The 27,409-nt window shown below is 45.4% G+C and overlaps 5 protein-coding genes across 7 annotated transcripts; 3 read left to right on the forward strand and 2 right to left on the reverse strand.

Moving 5' to 3' along the window:
• Nucleotides 1-1,011: 1,011 nt before the first annotated feature.
• Nucleotides 1,012-10,647, forward strand: rnf19a (ring finger protein 19A, RBR E3 ubiquitin protein ligase). The gene is made up of 10 exons (XM_058047333.1): nt 1,012-1,157; nt 4,518-5,254; nt 6,155-6,363; nt 6,431-6,575; nt 6,660-6,822; nt 6,895-7,009; nt 7,984-8,142; nt 8,202-8,421; nt 8,507-8,650; nt 8,740-10,647. Exons 2-10 carry the CDS (start codon nt 4,644-4,646, stop codon nt 9,449-9,451), a joined length of 2,478 nt encoding a protein of 825 aa, XP_057903316.1. The 5' UTR covers nt 1,012-1,157; nt 4,518-4,643; the 3' UTR covers nt 9,452-10,647.
• Nucleotides 9,097-16,240, reverse strand: spag1a (sperm associated antigen 1a). Its single transcript, XM_058047334.1, has 8 exons — nt 15,808-16,240; nt 12,362-12,461; nt 12,131-12,283; nt 11,912-12,069; nt 11,454-11,595; nt 11,245-11,371; nt 11,046-11,183; nt 9,097-10,975 (listed from the first exon to the last, which is right to left on the reverse strand). Exons 1-8 carry the CDS (start codon nt 16,139-16,141, stop codon nt 10,961-10,963), a joined length of 1,167 nt encoding a protein of 388 aa, XP_057903317.1. The 5' UTR covers nt 16,142-16,240; the 3' UTR covers nt 9,097-10,960.
• A 1,504-nt stretch (nt 16,241-17,744) lies between these two features.
• polr2k (RNA polymerase II, I and III subunit K) lies at nt 17,745-25,373 on the reverse strand. 2 transcript variants are annotated; one of them, XM_058047269.1, is made up of 4 exons: nt 24,379-25,373; nt 18,961-19,029; nt 18,779-18,871; nt 17,745-18,536 (listed from the first exon to the last, which is right to left on the reverse strand). In XM_058047269.1, exons 1-4 carry the CDS (start codon nt 24,443-24,445, stop codon nt 18,514-18,516), a joined length of 252 nt encoding a protein of 83 aa, XP_057903252.1. In that variant the 5' UTR covers nt 24,446-25,373; the 3' UTR covers nt 17,745-18,513. The 2 variants fall into 2 exon arrangements, with proteins under 2 accessions (XP_057903252.1, XP_057903253.1); XM_058047270.1 differs by lacking the exon at nt 24,379-25,373 and adding an exon at nt 19,212-21,247 and having other exon boundaries at nt 17,756-18,536.
• stk3 (serine/threonine kinase 3 (STE20 homolog, yeast)) lies at nt 19,396-23,797 on the forward strand. The gene is made up of 11 exons (XM_058047266.1): nt 19,396-19,584; nt 19,887-19,967; nt 20,047-20,175; nt 20,246-20,360; nt 20,504-20,668; nt 20,742-20,909; nt 20,983-21,120; nt 21,199-21,324; nt 21,393-21,594; nt 21,945-22,159; nt 22,396-23,797. The coding sequence occupies exons 1-11, from the start codon at nt 19,562-19,564 to the stop codon at nt 22,552-22,554; spliced, it is 1,521 nt and encodes a 506-aa protein (XP_057903249.1). The 5' UTR covers nt 19,396-19,561; the 3' UTR covers nt 22,555-23,797.
• Nucleotides 24,637-27,368, forward strand: LOC131101877 (2-iminobutanoate/2-iminopropanoate deaminase-like). 2 transcript variants are annotated; one of them, XM_058047268.1, is made up of 7 exons: nt 24,660-24,803; nt 24,871-25,041; nt 26,184-26,289; nt 26,376-26,430; nt 26,519-26,587; nt 26,941-26,996; nt 27,109-27,368. In XM_058047268.1, the coding sequence occupies exons 2-7, from the start codon at nt 24,977-24,979 to the stop codon at nt 27,163-27,165; spliced, it is 408 nt and encodes a 135-aa protein (XP_057903251.1). In that variant the 5' UTR covers nt 24,660-24,803; nt 24,871-24,976; the 3' UTR covers nt 27,166-27,368. The 2 variants fall into 2 exon arrangements, with proteins under 2 accessions (XP_057903250.1, XP_057903251.1); XM_058047267.1 differs by lacking the exon at nt 24,871-25,041 and having other exon boundaries at nt 24,637-24,803.
• The last annotated feature ends 41 nt before the right edge of the window (nt 27,369-27,409 follow it).

Consider the following 27,409-nt stretch of genomic DNA (forward strand, 5'->3'; position numbering starts at 1 on the left):
TTTTTTTTTTACTATAAACATACATTACCTCATTTAACATTCACCTTTGTCCACGAGTTTGTCCAGTATTCATGAGCAAAGTTTTGGTTATTTCTAGATCCTACTGTTAGAGAAAAAGCTAAAAACTGCAGGTGAGGCCATAGCCATATTAGACTCTGTGAGGGGGGGCTTTACAGTGCCACACTGCTCCACATCACTATCATCCTCTGAAGTCATGGAAAACATAATAAACTCCAAGAGGATATGCAGCATTATTTTTCCTGAGGGAATTACTGGGAAAACTAAACAACCGTGGGCGTAATTGTTTACAGAGTCCACAGCAGGGATGTCCAAACATTTTCCCCCAGAGGACTGCCTGTAGATATTTCACAAATATGACAAAACATAGAAAAGCTAAACCTATCAAAAACATGTTTAAAAACTAAACATGTCATGGTTATTAATTGGCAATGGTATCTTTCCGCGCATAATAACCAACTACATTCAAATTTTAATGGCTTGAGATGCTTTTCTGTTGAGGAATTCAAGTAAATAACTAACTTGATACCTTAAGGAAGAAATAATACTTTTTTTAATGTGTAAATCTACATTTGAGAGTTTGTGGATCATTGTATGGTGGTATATACAATGATTAAGCATGTGTAAGTCAACATATGCTATGCTAACTTTTTCTTGTGACCTTTTTCTTTATTGTGGTGCCAAGCATTTTCATTTATATTGTGGGATTTTTTTATGTGTGCTGTTAATGTCCCTCGGGTCGCACTTTGGACAACCGTAACAGTGGTCACACTGGAAAATGTTAGAATTATGCTTAAGCAAGTACAAGAAAATTCTGTTCTAAAATTTAAATATATCAAGTGATGGAAACTTAACAATTAAACATGTATAAAACTCATTTTAATTGTTCATACATGCTACTTAAGCACTTTGTATTGGATTTGAAAGGCACGACAGGGGTTTATTGTGAAATGCAACATTTTCCAACCGGATGTGCAAGCTCTTGCTTTCCGTAACTTGACTCATCCAGGGGACGTACCCTGGTTGTTCAGCACAAGTTTTTTTTCTGTAACATTTTCCTTTTAACAACTGCGGTGTATTGTCACATGGAGACAGCAGACCGACGTTCAAGCTAAACAATCCCTTCAAGGAATCGAACGGTAAGTTAAGAGCGATCGCTTAAGTGGTCGCCTTGATATATTTAAATATTTTTCGAACCCAACGCTGCAACTTCCTGTCTCTTTGAGGCGATGGCGGAGCTCTCAGTTTTGAAGATTAGCTTGTAAATATCTCCCATTTCGAGAATTCGCTCGATAACTTCCCCATCTTTCTTTCGGGTAAAGTTACACAAAGATCACGATGTGATTTAATAGACCAAATTTTTAAAAAGCGTAAAACCACTTCCAAGAAGCCAGCCAGAGCAGCAATAGTTGGACGGTTAAAGTTGGACGTTAGCTTACTGCTGCTAGGCAGCTAGCAGGCTAACAGTGGCTAGCCTGAACAAATGTCAACACGTTCTGGTGATTAATTCCTCCCCAACTGTAAACATTGTCTCACACGGACGCTCCTTGTTCTATTACCGACGTGCACCACCTTTATACCGTCATACGAGGGATTTCAGCGTCGATTGAGGACGTGTAACGCCAGGGTCGTCGTCAAAACTCGCTATTTTTGGTGTCACGGCTCCGTTGTAAACTCAAGGCAAACATGATGACTAATAATCGGTGTTCCAAATCAAAATATTAAAATGTGCCATAGCTGTAAATGTCCATATTTTGGCATGTTTGGGTTCTGATAGGGATGTCCTGATAGGCCATTTTTGTTCCTTTCGTTTTCTGTTTCCATCACATGGTCATCTAGAAATTGGATCTAATAAATGAGTCAAAAGTAAAAACCGGCTCGGCTGGTAATAGCGTGGGGCCAGACTGAAGCACAGTTTGCAATCCATAAAAGTAAACATTCTGCTTTGCATATCTAGTTTTGATTTTCGCGTGTGGCTAACGTTCCCAAATAGCCACAACAACAAACATTATTGTTTTTAAATTCCAACTATTGGATTTTGTGTTGTTCAATGGAAGCGCTCTACAATGTTTATTTTATGGTGCCGTCAGCTGTGTTTTCCAGTAAAGATAACACATCAATTGCAGAGCACAGTCCTTCCTTATTTACTTTTGGGACTTTTATTGGCTCTGTGCTAAATGAATCCTCCCTGGAGTCTTATCCAGCCCCTAAAGATCCATTTTCAAATGAGCTATATTGTTTGAACATCTGGACAAAAGCAATTTGATGTACTTTGGATGTTGATACAGTATGGTGATATAAGCTGCCATTTGATCGATAGTGTTTTCACACTCAAGATGTCACGCGAGATTCACGCAAGTTCATGTTTCGGATAAGAAGTCTCTTCCAATCGATGGCCGATCGATCGGAGCATCCGAACTGTGACGCTATGGTGTGAAAAGTAACAAGAAAAGCTGAGTCTAAACTGTGTTGAGCTTGTAATATTTTGACAGGGTCTTGAGCTGTAAATAGAGATCCATCTGACATCAGGCGGGCTTCACCTGATGAGCCGTCTAACAATAACTGACTTCCCCCAGTGTCAGTTTACAGTACAGGAAAGCCCGTTGCGGACAGTACAACAATCATAGCAACAATCAGCCATCAAGCGGTTATAAAAAGCAACGCTACCTCCTCTGGCGCGAGCCGGGCCCAGCGCGGTCATAGCCGCTGGGCGCATTGTCGCAATCAGGAAGTCTGTCCTTTTGACTGGAATGTCGCCGGACATCAGCGTACGTGATGAACATTTTGCAACATTCCCAGCGTTGAGGGGCTACTTTGGAAAAAGTCTGGGAAGAAAAGCAGGCAAAATTGCAGGAAGCTTATGTCATCTCCACCGAGGTTTTGGGAGCCTGTGTGCGGACATGTTTCATAATCATCACGAGTCCGTGACTTAAGTGGCGACCTTTTGGAAAATTGTCATTTGATGGATGAATGTGGGCTGTGGCGCATGTGTTCCATGGGAAATTTCAGTATCCCGCACCAAAAATAAGCTCACTTCAAACAATCTATTATTGTTTCTCTGCGCTCACTGAGGCGACGTCACACTCTGATCCAAGAATATGCACTCATTTCACTTGATTACCCTTTTTATGTGGCTGCCCTGATCCTGCCTCTTGCGTGTTTTAGTGTTCACGAGCCGCTCTACAGTCAGTGGCGGAGTGACGGGTGGTATTTGGGTGACCGCACCTCTGTTTACTTAGGACGCTGTCATGAGGAAATATTCACAAAATGGCACATCTCATCGGAGAGGGTTCTAGTTTATTTACGGCTTATGGCGTGTAAATGGAGAATATGAAACAGCTATTACATGTATATACAGTAGTTCCCTAGTTTGTCCTTTGCGGTGTGTCCTGACTGTTATATATGCTAATTGTCACATTTTATCAACAGACTCGTATATTGACCACCAAAACCCATCACGCATTAATCACGTGTCATGTGATTAATCCCTGCCGGTTTTATGGTAACATTGTGTTTTATTTGGAAAGAACGAATGATGAATGCAATTGTTCCACTCTGGTTTTCTGAAAGAAAACTAATAGAAAAGCTCAAAATAATATGGAAAGTCAAAACCCGCGAAGACGTGTCGTATCATTCATGCAACTGCTCCTGCATGCGACAACGCCATCGCTCCACACCAGTTATAGCTTATATGATAAACCTGATGTTTAAAATCATCGACATGGTCAAAACCAGCAGCACGCTCACTCAAAGGGGGACAGGGCGCCCCCTCGGATCTACTGGTAGGGGAAACAGTGGTCTCACTGTGGCAGACATGACGAATCGTCAGCTGACGTAAAGGTTGGAAGCCATTTGTGCTGCCGCAGCGGGCTTTCTCTGCCCCCGGGGGCGGTTTTCAGGAATTGGGACGCCAGCCCAGTTTAAGCGCTGATAAAACTTGGAATATACTGCATGCACGTGGGAATGTACACACACACACACACACACACACACACACACACACACGCACGCTGGCATGGAAAGTCCCACTAGCTCTCTTTGTGCAGGCTTTTCCAGCTCGGTTACACCTTGGGATTGTAGTTGAGCTGCTGAACGATTGCCTGTTTGCTACACAATGGCCGTTTCCTTGACGATAGTGTCGCTCACAAATGGTAGCGCGTCATCCAAGTATTTAATGTATCTGTTGCTATCTTGCGGAGTGAAATGTTATCAGCCTGAGAACAGGTTTCAAGCGTCTCTTGTGTTGTTGCTTTTGCCACAGCTCGGATTTGTCTGGAATAAGAACCGCCTTTTCCCGTTTGGGTTATTTTTAGTTCGCATCCAACATCTGTCAGTCACTTAAGTAGTTTGGTAGTGTGTCGCAGAAGAATGAGGAAGTGCTCCAGGCCAATTGGAGCTGCTTTTGTCGAAGCGGAAAAGTGCCCTGAATGCACCCTGGATCCAGCGTAATTCAGCAGTAAACAAAACAGTCTTCAAAAATGTTCTTCTTTCCTCCTCAGGTTTTTTTCATCATTTCCCAGCCGTTATGTTTTTGTTTACATGAGTCCAGCCCAAACTTGCTGTTCACTTCCTTCTCCCCGCCGACGTGGTGATCCGTGGCCGTCCTACACACCAAGTCCTGCGTGATGAGCACCCTGCACCAGCAGCATCATGGGAGTCCAGGCTCGGAGCGAGACCTCAACTCGGCGGCCTCCTCAGTCAGCCTGCCCTCGGTCAGGAAGACCCCCAAAAAGCGCCGCCTGTCCCTCCAAGCGCTCTTCGGCAGGCGACGTCGGGCTGACCGTGACCCCAAGCGCAAGTCCAGAGCCGCGCCCGGCGGATCCGGACCAGACGGCTCAGTCAGCGTGGACAATGTCCCGTCGGAGACTTTGGCGGATAGAACGTCAGCCCACTCCGTCCCGGGGGCCGTGTCGGCATCCTCTGTGGCGGGGTCCACGTCGTCGGAGCTGCTGGAGTGCCCGCTGTGCCTGCTGCGCCGCGATCGCGACCGCTTCCCGGACATCATGACCTGCCACCACCGCTCCTGCGTGGACTGCCTGCGCCAGTACCTGCGCATCGAGATCTCCGAGTCTCGGGTCAACATCTGCTGCCCCGAGTGCTCGGAGCGCTTCAACCCCCACGACATCAGCATGATCCTAGGAGACCGCGCCCTCATGGAGAAGTACGAGGAGTTCATGCTCAGGCGGTGGCTGGTGGCCGAGCCCGACTGCCGATGGTGCCCCGCCCCTGACTGTGGGTAAGAAACTACATTTTCATGGATTCTTCAATGCTTTTCGTTTTTTGTTTTATTTCTACAGCTGCCTGTTTAGCTGGCAACCTAGGCCTGAAGCGGAAGAGCCAATCAAACTCCGCGACCACTCAACTCAGATAACTTCTTGTGGAGAGAGCGCTCTACCCCAAGACCCGAGCCTCTGAGGCGTCTGGGCTGATGAAGTATAAATAGCATGAGCCATTCCATTCTGTGCTGTGTGACTGAAGGGCCACAGACAGTGGAGGAGTAATAAACACGACAAGCTGTCCAGTACATGGTCTTCCTCCGGTCGGTCCCGCCTCTGGGAGACATGCGGCCGTCAGAGCGAGGACGAGTCTTGTTGACCAGTCCTTCAGCATCTTCCACATGGAGGTGTGGTTGAGGGTCAGGCGCGGGTTTTGTTTGTGTACATCTGGCAGAGGTTTGACAGTTTGCTAACAGTGTTGGATTTGGAGCTGAGCACCTTCCCCCGTAGTGTGGAGTTGTGTCCTGTGTCATGGAGTAGGACTTCCTCTCGCTTAGTTCAGCCCTGATTGATTGCCGAATGCTTTCTTTCCCACTGCGGCCTCTCCCTTTTGTTGCGACATCTCTGGCGAGCCTGTCTGTTGCAATAATGCCTCTTTTGACGGCTTTGCGTCAGCACTCGCCACAGTTGGGTGATCTTGCTTTTTGTTATTGCTGCTAGTCATCAACTGGAGTCGATTAGGAACGCTGTCAGTTCAGCCTTCTGGTGGTCTCCATAAGAAGAACCCAGAGTGGCTGCAGTTTTTGGCTTCCAGTGTAGTTCCATTTTCTCTACACTATGACTGGCCTTCTCTTCTGCTGCCCTCTAGTGTTGCCCTGAGCAACTGCATCCAGTAAACACTCATATTTTCCTGTCCACAGATATGCCGTCATCGCGTTCGGCTGTGCCAGCTGCCCGAAAATCACGTGTGGCCGTGAAGGCTGCGGTACGGAGTTCTGCTACCACTGCAAGCAGCTGTGGCACCCCAACCAGACGTGTGACACGGCACGGCAGCAGCGGGCCCAGCACTTCCGCCTGCGCAGCTTCAGGTCCTCGTCCCTCAGCTACAGCCAAGAGAGCGGCGCCGCGGGTAACCACAAAAAACACCAGCAAATACACCGATTGCATGTCATGAAGCGGCTCAATGCGTCCAAAAGGTGACGACATCAAGCCGTGCCCCCGCTGCGCCGCCTGCATCATCAAGATGAATGACGGGAGCTGTAATCACATGACCTGCGCCGTCTGCGGCTGCGAGTTCTGCTGGCTCTGCATGAAGGAGATCTCTGACCTGCACTATCTGAGGTAAGCTGCTTTTCTGCACCCGCTGCTTATTTAGTTTGAAAAGGGTGTGCCAGTATTAAATACCCCCCCCCCCCACCCCCCCAGCCCGTCAGGCTGCACCTTCTGGGGGAAGAAGCCCTGGAGCAGAAAGAAGAAGATCCTGTGGCAGCTCGGCACCTTAGTGGGCGCGCCTGTGGGGATTGCACTCATCGCAGGAATCGCCTTCCCCGCGATGATCATCGGCATCCCAGTTTACGTGGGCAGGAAGGTGAGGCCGTACGCTCGCCAGCCGCTACGTATCAACTTCTGTCAGTCGTGACGCGCTTTCCCTTTCCACCAGATCCATAATCGATATGAGGGCAAAGACATCTCCAAGCACAAGAGGAACCTGGTCATCGCGGGCGGGGTGACGCTATCCGTCATCGTGTCTCCGGCAGTGGCCGCCGTCACTGTCGGTAAGGAACTTGCCTTTTACTCGCCTACCGGGAAATATGGCCATTATGCGGTGGAACCTGTTTTAGTTTGGCTTTCCATTGTGTTATGTCAACATGCATGAAAGCAACCATTGCATTTGTTTGTTGACATGGTTTTTCCATTTTTGTGTTTATAGCGCTGTCCCTCTTCCATAGTGGTTAATTGGTTCCAGACCTGACTGTGATAAATGAATTTTTGCAATGTATGATTCAATGTTAAGAAATTTAATATTTTCAGAGTCAGAGAGTCAGAGTTTAGTTAGAGTGAGTTTCAAAATTAGAGCCCTGTAGACATGAAATAACACCCCTATAATCACTTTTACACTCCTTATTATTGATTGTTTACAACACATTATGCTGTGGCGACTCCGAAATCGGGAAAAAGCCGAAAGAAACAAACAAATACTATATTAATAATAATAATAATAATACATTTTATTTGTATAGCGCTTTTCAAAATACGCAGACGCCTCTTTTAATTGTTTATTTATATATATATATATATATATATATATTATATTATATTATATTATATATTAGAACTCTTAGGACTCGAGTCGGCCACTAGCGGGCGAGCTAACCAGCTAGCTTCCAATTTATTTCTTTTCAACTTAAGAAGCCAAAAACTTACCATTTCCACTCGGAATGGGAGAATAACTTTCTTCCTTCTATCATGTGGGACATGCCATGCTGACATAATGAGTTGATGCAGTGTTAAGGTAATGTCATGTAAGCTAATGTCTCAATGTTTTTATGTTTTGACGAATCGGATCATAGTCTACCAGGAAACATTACTCTCATCCAGCAGAGTTGGAGCGGTAGTTTCAACAATGAATCATGTATTTTGTCAGATGCTGTGGTGGAATCTATGTTAATACTGCCACGCTATTATTTTGAAGCTTGCTTTGCACTGAACAGGAAGTCACTGTGTGCACGTTGTAATGCTGTGTAACCAGGCATCGGTGTCCCTATCATGCTGGCGTACGTCTACGGAGTGGTGCCCATCTCCCTGTGCCGGAGCGGCGGCTGCGGCGTGTCAGCGGGCAACGGCAAAGGGGTGCGCATCGAGTTCGACGACGAGAACGACAACATGGGCGCCGGCGCCGCAGCCACAGGTAAGCGACAATAAAGGTCTGCTTCCTCGGTAAGTCTCTAAAACACCGTCCCCGGCCAGATACCACCTCAGTGGCCGAGACCAGGCTCAACAACCCCAGCCTGGGCGACGGCGCCAGCGTCGGCGGCCTGACGGGCCTAAGCCTCAGCGTGAGCGGCAGCCACATGGAGCGCTGCGGCGTCAGTTCGGCCCAACGGGACAACATGAGCGACAACGCCAGCACGACGGCCCTCGCCGGCGCCAGCATCACCGGCAGCCTATCCGGTAGCTGCTACAACAGGTATTCATTCTCAACGGTACCTTCTGTGATTTGTGGCGGCGGACCACGCCGTTCGGCGGTTAGATGACCTGCGGCATCTTTCCAGGATGGAAGTGCAGGCTGACGTCCAGAAGGAGCGCTGCAGTCTGAGCGGCGAGTCGGCCACCGTGAGCCTCGGGACCATCAGCGACAACGCCAGCACCAAAGCCATGGCTGGTTCCATCCTCAGTGCCTACATGCCTCTGGAAAGGTCAGCACTCATTGATGCCTTGGTAGAATGTGAGGGTCATGTGATTTGTGACCGGTGAGGAGTCAAACCTGCAACTGTGTGCCGTACAGAGACAACAGTCTGGAAGTCCAAGCAGACGTGGAGTCCAAAGAGGGGAAGGTGAGACACTGCAGCGCCAGCAGCAGCCTGGACGAAGCCAGCTGCAGCAGCGGCACGGCGGGCCTCAAAGGGGCGACCGCCGGCCACGTCCGCCCACCATCGCCGTGGTCAAAGGAGCCCGCCGCGTCGGCGTGCAAGAAGAGCAAAGGGAAGCTGTGGAAGCGCGCCAGCGGCAAAGCGGAATCCAAAGTGAAGCACACACGGGGAGACGCAGATGCTCAGCTGCTGGAGCGCCGCAGCACCAACTCCTCAGAGTTCGATTCGCCCTCGCTGAGTGGCAGCCTGCCGTCGGTGGCCGACTCGCACTGCAGCCATTTGTCGTCGGAGCTCAGCTACTCCGACCCGGAAACCCCTAGACCGGAGACCCGCGCCGCCACCTCGGTCGCATTGGCCGAGCCCGCTGTCGTCACGCCCATGCCCGAGGTGGAGCACGACCGCCTGGAGCACCTCCCGCCTCAAAGGAGCCACTCTGCCTTCAGCCACTGCCTCGTGTCCACATCGCCGCCCGCCTCCCCCAAGGAAGGTGGGGCGGTTCTCTTCATCACCGAAGAGGGTGCATGCGACGCCGCCAACCCCCAGGGGGACCTCAGCGGAACCACTCATGACGCCGCCACACTGCCTGTGAGCCCCACAAGGAGGCGCTGCATACAAACTGACATCTAAACTTACTCACCGATAACGTCTGTCTTAAGTGGGAGTCTGGTTACGTCCTATTGGCTGTTTCACAGGAAGGACAGGAAGGAGAATGTCGGCGTGGACTGGGGGTTATGGTTTACTGAGTCGGCAATGGGAGTCCATGTGGTCAGACTGGCGAGATGTTTCGCAGCGTGGAACTAGAGCATCAAGGTCTTTTACGGAGGTCGACTTGAATGTACGTGGGCAGGTTCATTTTGACATAATAGGTTTTTTTTCATCTCCATCGCTGCGTCTGCCACCGTGCCGCCATTTTTAGGGACCATTCAGTAACACACTTTAGCTGTTGAGCACGTTTGAAGCGAAACTCAAACAGACGGTGGTTATTTACCTTGTATTTTGCTCCTATTACTTGTTGGTGTCCTGCTTACTGTTATTTTCCATTTTGGGAAAGTTTTTTTTTTTTTTATGTTGCAGCCCTGTGTTGGGTCCAAAGTTTTGTTTTTTTAATCAAACATCACAAGGCCTCCAAGATCTGTGGTGTAGCCTTTTATTTTCATTAAAAATGTTGCGTTTTTTTTAACAAGCCAGACAAAATGGGTCAGCTAAAATTAATTTGCGGTTTGAACCTATGCAAAAAAAAAAACATTGAAGAAAGCACATGCGTTGCTTCTCAAGTCTTTCTTTTAATCGTCTTGGACTGACCAAAGTGACATTTTGAAACAAGCAGTGTAGCAGCCACAAACAAACATGCAAAAGTGGCATCTTTTTTTTAGGTTTTATTCCCTTTAGTCCAAACTTCACTCCTTCTTTTACTGTTATACCCATTTTGCTTGAAATGTTATAATTGTTTGCCCCTCCTAAGTGCCTTTTGGGAAAATCACTTTGCAAGGTTTTCCTATTATTGATGCTCCAAATGAAAGCTGTTAAGCCTCTGAATGCTACAAGAGGATTTTTTTTTATTTCAAGGTACCAGACGTAGACTTGCATATACCATGGCCTTTTTTTATTTTCTAACTAGGTCACAAAAGACGTTATGAGGGATGTTTTTTTTGTTTGTTTTTTTAATTAGTCTTATATCATCATTCTTAAAGACTGGTGCCAGGCTTTTTTTTCCCCCATTTTATAACTTGGTCATACAAAAAAAAAGCATATATTTACTAATTATTGGCTTTGTAACGTGCATCTAAATGCATATCTTTTAAATAATAAAGTTTTCAAATGAAGTCTGTGTGGTTGATGAAATGTGCACATAGCCGTCGATGTCGTCGGTCAAGCCACCTTTAGGAGATGATCACTGCTGTGGCAGATGGCCGATGGACGGGCTACTTTCTATGCAATCATTTTGGAGTCAGAATTTACGCTGCGTTTCCTCTAACATGCACCTTCTCCACAAGTTGGCCTACTGCATCATAAGTGGCCGAAATCTCAGTAAGGCACAATCAGACCACGTTTTTCTTTTTGCATTTGACCTTGGAAGAAGGGATTGGAACGTTCCACCGCAAAGCTACCATCTCCAAAATTCTCCTCGAGGATCCATCACACCTGAAGAGTCTGATATGGGTTTAAAAAAAAAAAAAAAAAGGATCAGGGTTGAAGACAAATTCCTTGGCAGAGGTCTTACCCTGGCTGTGTGGGCGCCGCCCTCCATGAGGCTCTGTCTCAGCAGGCCAGTCACCACCAGAAGCTCCTCCTCAGCCTCTCTGACATTGGGATCCAGCTGTAGGACCTCCTGGAGGTCACTGCTGGCCGATAGGTAGTCCTGGGTGACGAATGGAGATCATGTAAAAGCATGGAGTGTGGATGAGGTGTGGGAGCTTTACCTGGAGTCCCTTATGAGCCAGCGCTCGTCTGTAGAAGGCTTTTTTGTTGGTGGGCTCCAGGAGGAGAGCTGCGTCGCAGTCCTGTTTGGCCTCCTCGAAGCGACTCAGCTTCAGAAGACAAATGGCTCTGCAAGATGAAATAGAGAGAACCTTTTAGGTTTTTTGTTGTTATGTTCCATTTGAAGCTACTTTGGCTTTTTTGGGCGTACCTGTTTGTGTAGAGGGCGCATTCGTCTCCTCTGATGGCGATACATTCCGAGTATTTGTGCAGAGCGTCGTGGAAGTGACACCTCTTGACCAAGTCGTTGCCTTCCTGTTTGAGGAGACTGACTCGGGCCTCTTTTCGTCTGACTGTAGAAAAAAAGGTCAATGGACGACAGCAATAATAATAATAACAATAATAATAAATGTCTGGTGCTCAGACGGGAGACGAGTCATGTGACAATCTGCAAGAAACTTGACCTGGATTGTTCCATTACGACAACACTATGCGGCTCTTTTCTCTTTGCATTATTGATAACACACACACACACAGACACACACACACTTACTTTACATCTGCTTAGCGTTTTACTCACTGACTGCCTTGTGTCGTGTATTAACTGTATTAACTGCATATTAACTGCGTATTAACTGTGTATTAACGCATGAGTGTGATGTCAGCAACCTTCTTCCTGCGCCGCCCTGGCCGCTCGCGCCCGGGCCTGCTCCACGCTGACGGGCGTCTCTCGATGTCGCTGCTGCACGGACAGCGGCACCGCGGGAATCTCGGGCAGCTTGTCCCTCCAACTTGGCCCGTCCTGCTCGATGAGCATCTGGGTGATCCTGGATGGGGCGCACACGAGACTTAAGTCGATTCACACCTTTCACGCCGCCAAGTCCTGACCTGTGCACGCTGTCCTGGGCGGCCTGCACCCCGGCGTCTATCTGCAGCACGGTCTTATAATCCACGTAGGCCTTCCTGTAGCGCTCCAGTGACTCATAGGCCATGGCTCTGCGCAGCAGGGGCTTCAAGGAGTACGGCAGCAGATCCAAGGCCCTAAGAGGATCAGGGAGACACATTGGAGTGAATCGCTCACGTTGACTCGGGCGCTTCGCCCTTGGCTCCCACTCGTACTTGGTGCAGTCCTGGATGCAGTCGGTGCTGTTGCCATCCTTGAAGTAGCAGGCGGCTCTGTTGGAGTAGAGGATGCACAGGTCCTCTGGACTGCTGATGCCTGCAAGACGTGTAACCAGTAGGGTTAGCATGCTATCATCTTGGTTAGCAAGCGAATAGAAGAATGTGTAAGGGACGCCAACTAGTAGGGTTAGCATGCTATCATCTTGGTTAGCAAGCGAATAGAAGAATGTGTAAGGGACGCCAACTAGTAGGGTTAGCATGCTATCATCTTGGTTAGCAAGCGAATAGAAGAATGTGTAAGGGACGCCAACTAGTAGGGTTAGCATGCTATCATCTTGGTTAGCAAGCGAATAGAAGAATGTGTAAGGGACGTAGGGTTAGCATGCTATCATCTTGGTTAGCAAGAGAATAGAAGAATGTGTAAGGGACGCCAACCAGTAGGGTTAGCATGCTATCATCTTGGTTAGCAAGCGAATAGAAGAATGTGTAAGGGACGCCAACTAGTAGGGTTAGCATGCTATCATCTTGGTTAGCAAGCGAATAGAAGAATGTGTAAGGGACGCCAACTAGTAGGGTTAGCATGCTATCATCTTGGTTAGCAAGCGAATAGAAGAATGTGTAAGGGACGTAGGGTTAGCATGCTATCATCTTGGTTAGCAAGCGAATAGAAGAATGTGTAAGGGACGCCAACCAGTAGGGTTAGCATGCTATCATCTTGGTTAGCAAGAGAATAGAAGAATGTGTAAGGGACGTAGGGTTAGCATGCTATCATCTTGGTTAGCAAGCGAATAGAAGAATGTGTAAGGGACGCCATCCGGTAGGGTTAGCATGCTATCATCTTGGTTAGCAAGAGAATAGAAGAATGTGTAAGGGACGCCAACCAGTAGGGTTAGCATGCTATCATCTTGTTAGCAAGAGAATAGAAGAATGTGTGCCAACCAGTAGGGTTAGCATGCTATCATCTTGGTTAGCAAGAGAATAGAAGAATGTGTAAGGGACGCCAACCAGTAGGGTTAGCATGCTATCATCTTGGTTAGCAAGCGAATAGAAGAATGTGTAAGGGACGCCAACCAGTAGGGTTAGCATGCTATCATCTTGGTTAGCAAGAGAATAAAAGAATGTGTAAGGGACGCCAACCAGTAGGGTTAGCATGCTATCATCTTGTTAGCAAGAGAATAGAAGAATGTGTGCCAACCAGTAGGGTTAGCATGCTATCATCTTGGTTAGCAAGCGAATAGAAGAATGTGTAAGGGACGCCAACCAGTAGGGTTAGCATGCTATCATCTTGGTTAGCAAGCGAATAGAAGAATGTGTAAGGGACGCCAACCAGTAGGGTTAGCATGCTATCATCTTGGTTAGCAAGAGAATAGAAGAATGTGTAAGGGACGCCAACCAGTAGGGTTAGCATGCTATCATCTTGGTTAGCAAGAGAATAGAAGAATGTGTAAGGGACGTAGGGTTAGCATGCTATCATCTTGGTTAGCAAGCGAATAGAAGAATGTGTAAGGGACGCCATCCAGTAGGGTTAGCATGCTATCATCTTGGTTAGCAAGAGAATAGAAGAATGTGTAAGGGACGCCAACCAGTAGGGTTAGCATGCTATCATCTTGTTAGCAAGAGAATAGAAGAATGTGTAAGGGACGCCAACCAGTAGGGTTAGCATGCTATCATCTTGGTTAGCAAGAGAATAAAAGAATGTGTAAGGGACGCCAACCAGTAGGGTTAGCATGCTATCATCTTGTTAGCAAGAGAATAGAAGAATGTGTGCCAACCAGTAGGGTTAGCATGCTATCATCTTGGTTAGCAAGAGAATAGAAGAATGTGTGCCAACCAGTAGGGTTAGCATGCTATCATCTTGGTTAGCAAGAGAATAGAAGAATGTGTAAGGGACGCCAACCAGTAGGGTTAGCATGCTATCATCTTGGTTAGCAAGCGAATAGAAGAATGTGTAAGGGACGCCAACCAGTAGGGTTAGCATGCTATCATCTTGTTAGCAAGAGAATAGAAGAATGTGTGCCAACCAGTAGGGTTAGCATGCTATCATCTTGGTTAGCAAGAGAATAGAAGAATGTGTGCCAACCAGTAGGGTTAGCATGCTATCATCTTGGTTAGCAAGAGAATAGAATTTAAAATAGAAATAAAATTTATTTTAAATGTGAAATAGCTCTGGGAAAGCGAGAGAAGCCAACAGCATCCTGTCTGCTCATCCAATCACCAGTCAGAACTCAGCCCGGATGCATTCATGGTCTCACACAAAGTTGGATTTTTTTAAACTCATTACAAAGACTGCTTTGCAAAAGGAGCGACAACAAAGAGGCTGAAGGGCCACATGTGGCTCTGGAGCCACCGGTTGCTGACCCCTGCATTAGACGCTCAGTTGTTTAAACAAGCTCACAGAAGATCAAAAGAAGACGTTTAACTAAAACCAGCAAAACATTTTTTTTCAAACAAAAAAATGAAGACAAAAATGTCGCCAAAAGACTAAATTATAAAGACTAAAGTACAATCCTGACTTCATCAAATTCGGCTTTGTAAATGTAGGAAGAGACACATCTGGTTTTAGCTTGTTAGCTTGTTAAACTGTGAGTGGATTTGATTTATTATTGAAAACAAATTAATTAGATCAATTAAATCTATACAGTGTTAATATTTAATGAAAAAAAAATCGGGCCTCAATGTCAAAAAGTTTAAGAACCCCTGGTCTAATCATTCATTTTCTACCGCTTTTCCTCACGAGGGTCGCAGGGGTGCTGGAGCCTATCCCAGCTGTCTTCGGGGTAAAGCGGCGGGGTCCACCCTGGACTGGTGGCCAGCCAATCACAGGGCACATATAGACAAACAACCATTCACACTCACATTCATACCTATGGACAATTTGGAGTGGCTAATTAACCTAGCATGTTTTTTTTGGAATGTGGGAGGAAACCGGAGTACCCGGAGAAAACCCACGCATGCACGGGGAGAACATGCAAACTCCACACAGAGGCGGCCGAGGGTGGGATTGAAACTTGGTCTCCTAGCTGTGAGGTCTGTGCGCTAACCACTCGACCACCGTGCAGCCCCTGTTCTAATCAATGTAATGTAAATTCTCTTGTGAATATTATAGACAAATAGAGTCTTTTTGTTTTTGTTTTTAGCTTTGAAGACAATTTCGAGTGATCAATGAATCTATTGTTTGTGTGTTTGGGGTCTTCAATGAACCTCTCCTGTGTGATTAGAGACACCCAAGTAAACTTACTCAAATGTTTTTGTAAACATCGGTGAGTAAGTCCTGGATCTTAAACTGAAATAACAGTCTTTCAGAAATATAATGTACGTTTTGGTTAACACTGAAGACCATTTGAGTCCTTAATCAACCTAAAACAGGAGGTGGGTGTTTTTTGTAAAAATCCACGTGTTTGACCCCCCATGTAGTTTGTTGAGGTTGCCGAACCAACTCCCACCTGCTTCAGCACAAGCTTCAATAGCCTGGCTGTACTGGTCCAAGGCTTCCCCAAACTGGCCGTGCTTGAAGAGGTGGTTGCCCTCGTTCTTGATCCGTGCCAGGTGGGGGGGTAGAGACCCAGCAGGGGCGTCCAGATAAGCGGTGTCCGCTGCGGGGCAGCCCGGTTCCTCTGCCCCCCGGGCGGGGAACCTCCCGGTCCCATTGGCCGCTCCCTTGCCCGTAGCCCCCGGCTCCTTCCCTGCCGTGCGTCCGCTCCCAGTCTGCGCCGCAGTCCGATCCGGTCTGGATCCCCCTCCCCCACCGCTGGGGGGTTTCTCCTGAGCGTTCCCCATGGCTGCACTGGCTCCGCAGTGTGTCCCGGCACTTCCGCCCTACCGGCCGCCCTCTCCTGCTCTCAAAGCCGCAGCAGCTCCATCTGGATGGGGGTTTCTCTGAGGACACGCCCCCAGGATGGTACGTCATTGTGTGGGGGAGGGGCAGCAGCTATGCAGTGCTGCATGCAGCTCAGCCAAAGCCTTCAGATTAAGAGCACAGATCAGATTCCTTATTCTTCTGGTCATGCATAATCTTATGTATAAAATTCTACACCATTCTTTTATATATTAATTATTATTTTTTGTTATCGATTCAAGCTATTATAACATCAAATGGTTCAGCTTATTCGGGAATAATAGTCATTCATTCATTCATTCATTTTCTACCGCTTTTTCCTCACGAGGGTCGCGGGGGGTGCTGGAGCCTATCCCAGCTGTCTTCGGGCGAGAGGCGGGGTACACCCTGGACTGGTCGCCAGCCAATCCCAGGGCACATATAGACAAACAACCATTCACACTCGCATTCATACCTATGGACAATTTGGAGTGGCCAATTAACCTAGCATGTTTTTGGAATGTGGGAGGAAACCGGAGTACCCGGAGAAAACCCACGCATGCACGGGGAGAACATGCAAACTCGGAATAATAGTCATAGAAATCAAAATCCACAACTAAATCACAACATTTAGCATCCCTGATACGTTTAGCTATCATGCTAACAAGCATGCTAGCAGTTAGCATTACTAGCATCCTGACATTAGCATGGTAGCATTTTTGCCATCTCTAAGTATTAACAAATGCAGGCAGCTTAGTGCTACCATGCTAGGTGTTACACGCTAACATTAGCTTTAGCTGTTTTCATACATAGAAACTTACATAAAACACTTAGTCGCTAGCATGCCAACATGGGCATTTTTATTAGTTTGAACATACACAGACAGATATTTGATGCTAATGTTAGTGCATTAACATGAGCATAGTAGCATTTGAGCCATTTAGTAGAAATTCATGAATAATTAGTGCTATCATGCTAGGTATTCATTATCATGCTACTGTTATCATGCTAGAAGTTAGCATAACTAGCATCCTAACATTAGCATGGTAGCATTTTTGCCATCTCTTTGCTAGTATTAACAAACGCAGGCAGCTTAGTGCTACCATGTGTTACACGCTAACATTAATTAGCTTTAGCTGTTTTCATACATAGAAACTTATATATAACACTTAGTCGCTAGCATGCCAACATGGCCATTTTTTTTACATTTTCATTAGTTTGAACATACACAGACAGATATTTGATGCTAATGTTAGCGTGTTAACATGAGCATAGTAGCATTTGAGCCATTTAGTAGAAATTCATGAAAAATTAGTGCTATCATGCTAGGTATTCATTATCATGCTACTATTAGCATGCTAGCAGTTAACATTACTAGCATCCTGACATTAGCATGGTAGCATTTTTGCCATCACTTTGCTAATATTAACAAATGCAGGCTGCTTAGTGCTACCATGCTAGGTGTTACATGCTAAAATTTGTTTTAGCTGTTTTCATGCATAAAAACACTTAGTCGCTAGCATGCCAACATGGGCATTTTTTTTACATTTGCATTAGTTTGAACAGACAGAGACAGATATTTGATGCTAATGTTAGTGTGTTATCATGAGCATAGTAGCATTTCAGCCATTTAGTAGAAACTCATAAAAAATTAGTGCTATCATGCTAGGTATTCATTATCATGCTACTGTTAGCATGCTAGCAGTTAGCATTACTAGCAGTCTGACATTAGCATGGTAGCATTTTTGCCATCTCTTTGCTAGTATTAACAAATGCAGGCAGCTTAGTGCTACCATGGTAGGTGTTACATGCTAAAATTAGTTTTAGCTGTTTTCATACATAAAAACTTATATAAAACACTTAGTATTCATACAGTTTACATTTCAACGCTCTTCTGCTTACTTTTATTTATTCTGCATTTCGACATTTGTGCCTTTCCACCTCAATTCGTTTTTTTTCTTCAGCTCTTAAGCATTCATACACAATGTCTTCTGATATTGCCATCATCTACTTGATTTTGGCCGTATATTTTAATGTAACAAACATATTAATATAATTCATGTGCATTTTTACCTAATTTAATATATACCACTCCACCTAATGGAAGTATACCAATCAAAAATCATGGAATTAAAAAAAACACGTTTATGGTGCACAACAAAAAAATAGGCAATGAGATCTTCCAACATTCCCCCAAGAGGATGGAAAAATTGTCCATTTTCAAATGGGGGTGTGTAAGTTTACACTCAAAACACACAAAAAAAGGTAAGTGAAAATCATCTTTTAATAAAACAACACACTGGGTCAACTACAAACAGCACAAACTCAAAAACAATCATCGGGCATCAAAAACAACCACTGGACATGAAGGGTCAAGGAAAGAAGCTCATGTTATACATAAAAGCATACAAATTCCTGTGAAGGCATGTATTCTTTTTTCTTGTCAACTTCAATTGCTATTGCTTATTTTTATACTTAAAGAAAGACTTAATTGAAAATGACTCTCATTGTCCCTTACCTTTCTGAAAACGTGCCCCCCCCTCGCTCCTTCCAAAAAAATAGCTGAATAGCCTTACCAGTGCAATAATGTGAAAGGATACATCTATTTGTTCTCTTCTTGTACATGATCCTGTAGCCGCACTCCCTGCACCGGATTGGATCACGGGCTTTTATTTCGTTTTCCTTGTGGCACTCTGCAGGTCAATATGACAAAAAAGCATGGATAATACGGTAAAAAAAATGAAAAAAAAGAAACATGAATAATTAAGAATTGTTGCATCACCTCCACATATGTAGAACATGGGCTGCTGCTTGGGCGGCTGTACTTCTCTCGGTGGGTCCATTTTGTGTACTAAAAAGACACAATTAGAATGATATGTAGCATCACAACATAGCATGACGTGGGCTATAATAACGGCTAAAGCATGGCGCAATGAATGTGGGGGGCCGCAGCTGTAGAGGTATAATACATAACGAATAACCAAATGTAACGCGTATATAGTACAAATGTTTAAAGTAACCAAATAATCTCACCGTGTTCACAAACCAAGTTCGCTGTTTTGCTCTACTCTCGTCAGAAACACGCTACTTCCTGAATTGCACATGCGTAGTGAGTAATTGCACGCACCTCGAAGTAAAATGATGTATGATTGGTCCGAATGAGATGCCTTTATACTCCGAGTCGGCAGGGGACGCGCTGGTATAAAAATAAAAAAAAAATCCACAAACGTCTATCACCTGACGAAGACACTGCTAGTCCTCTCGCTCGCCTCTACTTTTTTTGACAACAACGACGACAATGTTCACACGGTGATCATAGCAGATAAAGCAACTAAACATCATTCCATTGCGGGTGTTTTTGTATAATTTGACATTCTTAAACCATGGATCCATCCGCCCCGAAAAGGTTTGACTGCTGTTGTTTGTATATATGTTTAAAAACCCCAACACAGGCGGTAGCTGCCAAGCTAACCGGTGATGATGCTAACCCCAGTTAGCTTCGCCGGTCTTCTCCCAACACTTTCCGGTTATGTAGTTAAATAATTAAACCATATAAGGATTTATTATTGTTATATGCAGTGAGCAACTTTCATTTAGCTGTATGCTACATGTATGCGACTAACTGGAAACAACACTTTAGTTTTGCTGATCAGTGATGAGACCTGATTACACGCTGTTGTTTTCATTACATTTGTCTTATTCCAACAGCAAGCTGAAAAAACTCAGTGAAGACAGTTTGACCAAACAACCAGAGGAAGTGTTTGACGTTCTGGAAAAACTGGGTGAAGGGTGAGCGTTATTTAGTTATTTAGTATTTAGACTCTGCATAAAATGTGACACTTTTCATTGACGTGTGCTGTGTGTTTAGCTCTTATGGCAGCGTGTTCAAAGCCATCCACAAGGAGTCAGGACAGGTTGTGGCCATCAAGCAGGTTCCTGTGGAGTCGGATCTACAAGAGATCATCAAGGAGATTTCCATCATGCAGCAGTGTGACAGGTCAGGAAAAAAACATCCATGTCAGTTTACTTTAGATTAAACTATTGTATGGATTTGCTTTTCCCCACAGCCCTTATGTAGTGAAGTACTACGGCAGCTACTTCAAAAACACAGACCTGTGGATCGTCATGGAGTACTGCGGGGCAGGCTCCGTCTCGGACATCATCAGGCTGCGTAACAAAACGGTGGGTGCTCCTAGCCAACACCATGGATTTTGAAACAGTTTTTTTTTCCCATAGGAATGAATGGAAATAGAAATAATCTTTCACAGGGCCAAACTCTTGCTATTCATAACATACATGTGTAAAAATAATTTACCCCCCTCCAGCTGACAGAGGATGAGATCGCCACCATTCTAAAATCAACCCTGAAGGGTCTGGAATACCTTCACTTCATGAGGAAGATCCACCGGGACATTAAGGCGGGAAACATTCTCCTCAACACGGAGGGACACGCCAAGCTGGCTGACTTTGGAGTGGCCGGGCAGCTGACGGTAAGATCCGAGCTCAAGGATGGTGATATTCCATTGGAGCGGGGCCCAAATGATAACAGTTTTACCTCCGCAGGACACCATGGCAAAGAGGAACACCGTGATTGGAACCCCTTTCTGGATGGCCCCGGAGGTGATCCAGGAGATCGGCTACAACTGTGTGGCCGACATCTGGTCCCTTGGCATCACGTCCATCGAGATGGCAGAGGGCAAGCCTCCTTATGCAGACATCCATCCCATGAGAGCAAGTATTCTTTTTTTTTTTTAAGTACTATACGAAGATGTGATGTGTCATGTTTACTTTTCTTCCCCATCAGGCCATCTTCATGATCCCCACCAACCCTCCACCGACATTCCGAAAACCAGAGCTGTGGTCGGACGACTTCACGGACTTTGTCAAGAAGTGTTTGGTGAAGAATCCTGAACAGAGAGTGACGGCCACGCAGCTCTTACAGGTGATAAAACCAGGCTCCTTTTGAAGACAGACACAGGAAGACCTTTGCTTGACGCTTGATATTCTTGCGGATCCCCAGCATCCATTCATTAGCCAGGCCAAGCCAGTCACCATCCTGAGGGACCTGATCACTGAGGCCATGGAGATGAAGGCCAAGAGGCAGCAGGAGCAGCAGCGAGAGCTCGAGGAGGAGGATGACAACTCTGTATGTACACCCTTTTTTTTGTTTTAATACTAAAATGGCTAAATCCTTCTTCTTTTTGTGTCTTCCAGGAGGAGGAGACTGAGGTGGACTCTCACACGATGGTGAAGTCTGGCTCAGAGGGCGCGGGCACCATGCGAGCCACCAGCACCATGAGCGACGGGGCGCAGACGATGATCGAACATGGCAACACCATGCTGGAGTCGGACCTGGGCACCATGGTCATCAACAGCGACGAGGAGGAGGAAGAGGAGGACCAGAGATCCATGAGGAGTGAGCTCACACACCCAACACATGACGGATCTCTCACTACAGTGTACTGGACAAAATCTAGACTGTTTAAAAGCAAACACGCCATTTTGTGTGTCCAGCTTTAATGCCGATTGGCTGTGTTTGTCCACAGCTAGCTCCAAGAAGCACTGTTGTGTACTTTTATACAACTAACTCCAAGACCACTCGCAGGTGGTCCACCCGCGAGTAACTGATACACCCCTAAAAATGTCTTACACTCACAATTTAACAACAGCATCATGCTAGGCTAGCCTGTTTGCCAAAGTAAAACAAAAGGATGGAATGAACAAAATGGCTGAGCAGGTTAAAGTCCAGTTTTCTTGGTTCCGCAGGGCACGCCACCCCGCAGCAGCCCTTACGTCCATCCTTCATGGACTACTTTGACAAGCAGGACTCCAACAAGGCGGCCCAGCAGCAGCATCAGCACCAGCACCAGCAGGAGAACTACAACCACAACCAGCCTCAGGAGCAGCCCGGGTACCACATCCAGTCCAAGAACATCTTCCCCGACAACTGGAAGGTGCCGCAGGACGGCGACTTTGACTTTGTGAGTTCATTCAGCGCTTAAAGGAAAACTGCTATTTGCAATCCTTATGTGAGACATGGGCTCTTTCCCAGAGATAAAAACGTCTATTTAATGCACATAGTGGGACACACCTATTCCACTTACACACCTCCAACAAAGTTTAGTGGTTTTACACCCATGCTGTGAACTTTGATGACAGCACGTAATGCCTAGAGGATTTTGGTCTGCTATTTACTGGTTTTCTCTCTGGTTTGCAGTTGAAGAATCTGGACTTTGAGGAGCTGCAGATGCGCCTGAGCGCCCTGGATCCCATGATGGAGCGGGAGATTGAGGAGCTGCGGCAGCGCTACACAGCCAAGAGGCAGCCCATCCTGGATGCCATGGACGCCAAAAAGCGGCGGCAACAGAACTTCTGAGGGCCTCCTTCGTCTTTCAATGCATCTCTGCAGCCTTCTTTCTCCAGGCTTGAGTTTTTCCCGTCTGAAGTCGGCCGAGGGAAGAACTTTAGCCGGGTGACTCACTCCTATTCTCACCTTGGTTGCTTCCATTGTCATCTGGATGTTGCTCCTCTGTTCTTCATCAGCTGGCATTGAGTGTAAATATGACGCATAAGTCGCTGCTCCAAGAGCAGCAAGTTCAGCCATGACCAAAGACAATCAAAAATTGTGATGATGCCTTAAATCATTGGAGTCACCACATGGAGCTGGAATGAGCATGTGGACCACGCATTCAGGACGTTTAATGTCAGATTGACCTTTTTAAGATTGCACACGAAGGTCTTTGACCAGACCTCATCGATCCACGTGCCTCATAACACCATTCCCTCGTTTTTAAGCCCCTGCGCCTTTGCCCCCCCAACACCAATCACACAAAATAATCACATTTAACTCTCAATTAATACCAAAGTTTCAATGAAAAAAACAAACACAGAATGTCTAACAGTAACTGTTACGTTGCTCCACAGCTCGTTCATTTTTTGTGGTGTGAAAGTGCACTGGAATGTCCCGAAGGAGGCAAACTGCTGGGACTTGAACGCCACATGCGGTCGACATTTGGCTTTTTTTTTTTTTCTTTAATCAACCGACTGTTACATGTGAATATTGTTGAACACGCGGTGCGGATCAGCACACGCTGCAGACCAAGTGGCTTTGACGAGACCTGTTCCACTATTTAATAATATCCTTGTGTACACATTTCACTGGCGTCATGGCTTACTCACCTCTTTGTGTTTTAACGGTTTTCCGGACCACATCTCATTGTTGAACTTAATAAGGACACAGCGGCGGCATCCAAGCATTCACACTTATTTATTGTTTAAAACATTTCATTGACAATGGTTTACGAGATAGACGTTGATTCATATTTGTAACCTTTGTTAACTACATGCCGCTTCATTTTTGCTGTTTTTTTTTTTAGTCTTTGCATGTGTTTGGAAGGACGTTTTATTACCTGCACAGACGTTTATTAATTAACTGTACAGTACAAGACATAAGTTAGCATTATTATAATATTCATGATATTGTATTTTCATTTCACCACTAAATGATACGAGGAAGTGTGGAATTTAAGCATCTTGTGTTGAAACCGGTTAATTTATTACCTTATTTTGTATAAAGTGCATGAAAGAATAAAAGTTACTTTTAGTTAACCTCAACCACAGTGAATTGTTTACTTGTGTATTGTGTTATACACCATGAAAGACACTTTGAGACTCTTAACACTTGAAACGTGTGCATTCTGCTATTTTTACGACTTTGATTCTTATATGAGTCAGTTTTAAGACCTAATTGTGTGAAAATATATTGCAAAGTGTGGGAGATTTGCCTAAATGTCTACACTCTTCAACCTCAGGACCATTTTCGTCCCATTGACTGCCTATAAACGCATTTTTGAAACTGAAAATGTATATTATATATAAGCATTCTACACGTTGTGGTTATTGTCTAGTGCATAGACACTACAATATTAGTCAATGTTAAGAAATTGAATATTTTCGTAGTTAGAGCATAGATAGTGTTTTACTTTTTAAACGGAGATGGTGGTATTAGTGGAGTCCTGGATACATGAAATAATACTATTTTTTTACATCACATTGCTCAGGCTACGGAATCCCTGCAGGGACAAAACAGGACAGGTAGAAAACTGGCGAACTAACTAGTTAGCCTGTACAATTTAGTCATTCTAACCTTTAAGTCTTTCAAACAGCGTAGGGAAGGAGGACAAAGGAGACAAAAACTTACCACTTCCAGATGGAATGAGAGGAGATCTCAATAGCACGTCCCCTTGCAGTGTGGAAGATAATGTCATCTAAAGTGATAGTTGTAATAACCTTGCGGATTTTCGATGAAATGTGGTTTCTCTTGACAATAAGAGCACGAAAACAACTTGTAAAATAATAACGAAAAACGTTATATGGTGTCCTCTGGGTGGGGGGGGGGGGGGGGCGCTTCACGAAGCTCGCTATATTTACACTCACTATATGGTCCCCCATGCTCGCCTGCAAGCCAAACCGCGGGACAAACTTCTTCCTTTTCCTCTCAATTTACAAGTTCGCCCGCAGGCAGCGTTTTCTCACTTCATCGGAATAACACAACAGAAGGATGTCTACTCTCAACAGAAAGATTATTAATACCCCATCTGCACCTGCGGCAATTGGTCCATACAGGTAACAAAAAACATTATTAAAACGGGGTTAAAAGGACTGTTTGAATCGTCTGCTCGTGTTATGGCAGAGGCGGGTCTACTCACTGGACAATGACCCCTCATATAAGCAGTGACTTTTAGAAGACAGGCAGCAAAGTCCAAAACACTCTTTTGACGAACAACTGGTGATTCAGAATGGCAACAATTCGTCGGCAGATTACGTACACAGCCAAAGCGCCAGTCAGGCAAGGAATATACAGGTAAACTAATTGAAATGGACAGATTTACACAGTGCTATTACCTACGGTAGGTTGGATTGTTTTATAATGTAGCAGCACATATTCAGGGGGAGTTCCTGTTTTAACCAATCGGCAGTCAGTGGGCGGAGTCCGGCCAATTGTTGCCCTACACGAGGACTTTGAAAGGACAATTTATACAAATGGTCTCCTTTTTACGACGTTGACAACCTCATACAAACAGTTTTAAAACTAGCCATCACTTGACGATTTACTCATGTTGTTTAGTTGTAATTCACCCTAGCCGCCACTAGAGACGCTGTAGAAAACAATTGTGTGATCACATAACAGAGATTAGCATGAGGTTAATGCTAAACATTAAACACATATTGAGAGTGTCAATGACTTATCGTTTTATCTTACATAACTGCCAATAAACTCTAACTTCTATGCGGGTAAATACGTTGCTTTACTTCGGAATCGTTAGCTTAGCCTGTTGCAGACGCAGCATTTACCTGTATGGGTGACGTCACTACAGGTCCAAAAATAACAAACGTTTGGTTATTAATCAGTGGGCTGGTTATATGAGTTGATTTGATATATATTACCCTAACAATTAACCGCGAGTTGCTTTTAGCTCAGTTGTCAATTAAGCAAGCTTGTAGCGAGCCACTTCCGTATGTTGGTGACGTCACTGCAGGTCCTTAAATCCCGCTGAACAAAAATAACAAACGTTAGGTTATTAATCGTTGGGCTGGTTACATGATTTTATATATATTTGATATTTGATATATATTACCCTAATAATTGCTTTTAGCTCAGTTGTCAATTGAGCAAGCTTGTAGCAAGCCACTTCCGTATATTGGTGACGTCACTGCAGGTCCTTAAATCCCGCTGGACAAAAATAACAAACGTTAGGTTATTAATCGTTGGGCTGGTTACATGATTTGATATATATTTGATATTGATATTTGATATATATTACCCTAATAATTGCTTTTAGCTCAGTTGTCAATTGAGCAAGCTTGTAGCAAGCCACTTCCGTATATTGGTGACGTCACTGCAGGTCCTTAAAGCCCCACTGCACGCAGCACAACTATGTGCCAGACGATGTAAGGATGTTCTTACCTGGAATGACTAAAGAATGATTCCTCTGTGTTCTGCAGTCAGGCGGTGCTTGTGGACAGAACCTTGTACATCTCTGGTCAGCTGGGGATGGACGTGGCGTCTGGTCAGCTGGTCGATGGAGGGGTGCAGGCTCAGGCCAAACAGGTGAAGAAGCATGCAGTATATCATATCATATAATACACACCCAACAGACGGACTTCATGTTATTTGTTATGGATGTTCTTCCACAGGCTTTGGTCAACATGGGGGAGATTCTGAAAGCGTCTGGCTGCGACTACAGCAATGGTGACGTCTCACGACTACTCCTGCTACTAATATTTCTCCCCTGCTTTTATGAAACAAATATCGTGACTTGGCCTTCTGTCTATTCCAGTGGTGAAGACGACTGTGCTGCTTGCAGACATTAACGACTTCAACAGCGTCAATGAAGTGTACAAGACATGTGAGTGGACGCCTCTGTGACTGACACCTACTATACACGAGGCCCCTCACTCACACTGTCCTGTATGAATGGATTACCCGTGAAATGGAAGCTACGGCGCCCACCCGGCTGAAAGCCGACACTCGCAGGAGGTCACGTTACACTGACCTCCTGCAGCCCTGAATAACCAGCAGAAGCGCCATCCGTTTATTGTTTAACAGAAGTGGGCGTGGCTAGTATATGGCAATTTTATCACTGCCCAAGGAGGCAGTTATGATTGAATTCCGCCTAGCAACAAATGTCATCACCAGAAAAAAATATTACAATGACATGCGTTTCTGGAATTTATGATTTTGTAATTTTTTTTGTTGCAGTTTTCAGCAGCCAATTCCCTGCCAGAGCCGCCTATCAAGTGGCAGCGCTCCCCCGAGTGAGTACTTGAAGTACCCTTGAGCAGAATAACACACTGATTTTCACCCTCCAACAGGACTCTATTTTTAGTTGTACCGATTTGGGTTGAACTGTGGTGTTTCTCTCCTCAGGGCGGTCTGGTGGAAATCGAGGCGGTGGCGGTCCTTGGCCCTCTCGCCGATTCCTGACTAGCCGGAAAAATCACTAACAAGTTATAGCACAACTATCAAGATTAGAATTTATTTCCACACATTTTCTAATGTGTGCCTGTTAAACCATTTGACTACTGGCCTTTGACTATAAATCCCCAATGAAGAGATCGGCACTTATGGTCCAATGATCAATCAACACTGTAATGTGAAGATGTTAAATAAACAACCTCAACTGCAAAGGTGGTTTTTGGTTTTCTATTTTTATTTTATTTTTTACATG

This window comes from Doryrhamphus excisus, chromosome 14 (assembly GCF_030265055.1).
Source record: "Doryrhamphus excisus isolate RoL2022-K1 chromosome 14, RoL_Dexc_1.0, whole genome shotgun sequence".
NCBI lineage: Eukaryota > Metazoa > Chordata > Actinopteri > Syngnathiformes > Syngnathidae > Doryrhamphus > Doryrhamphus excisus.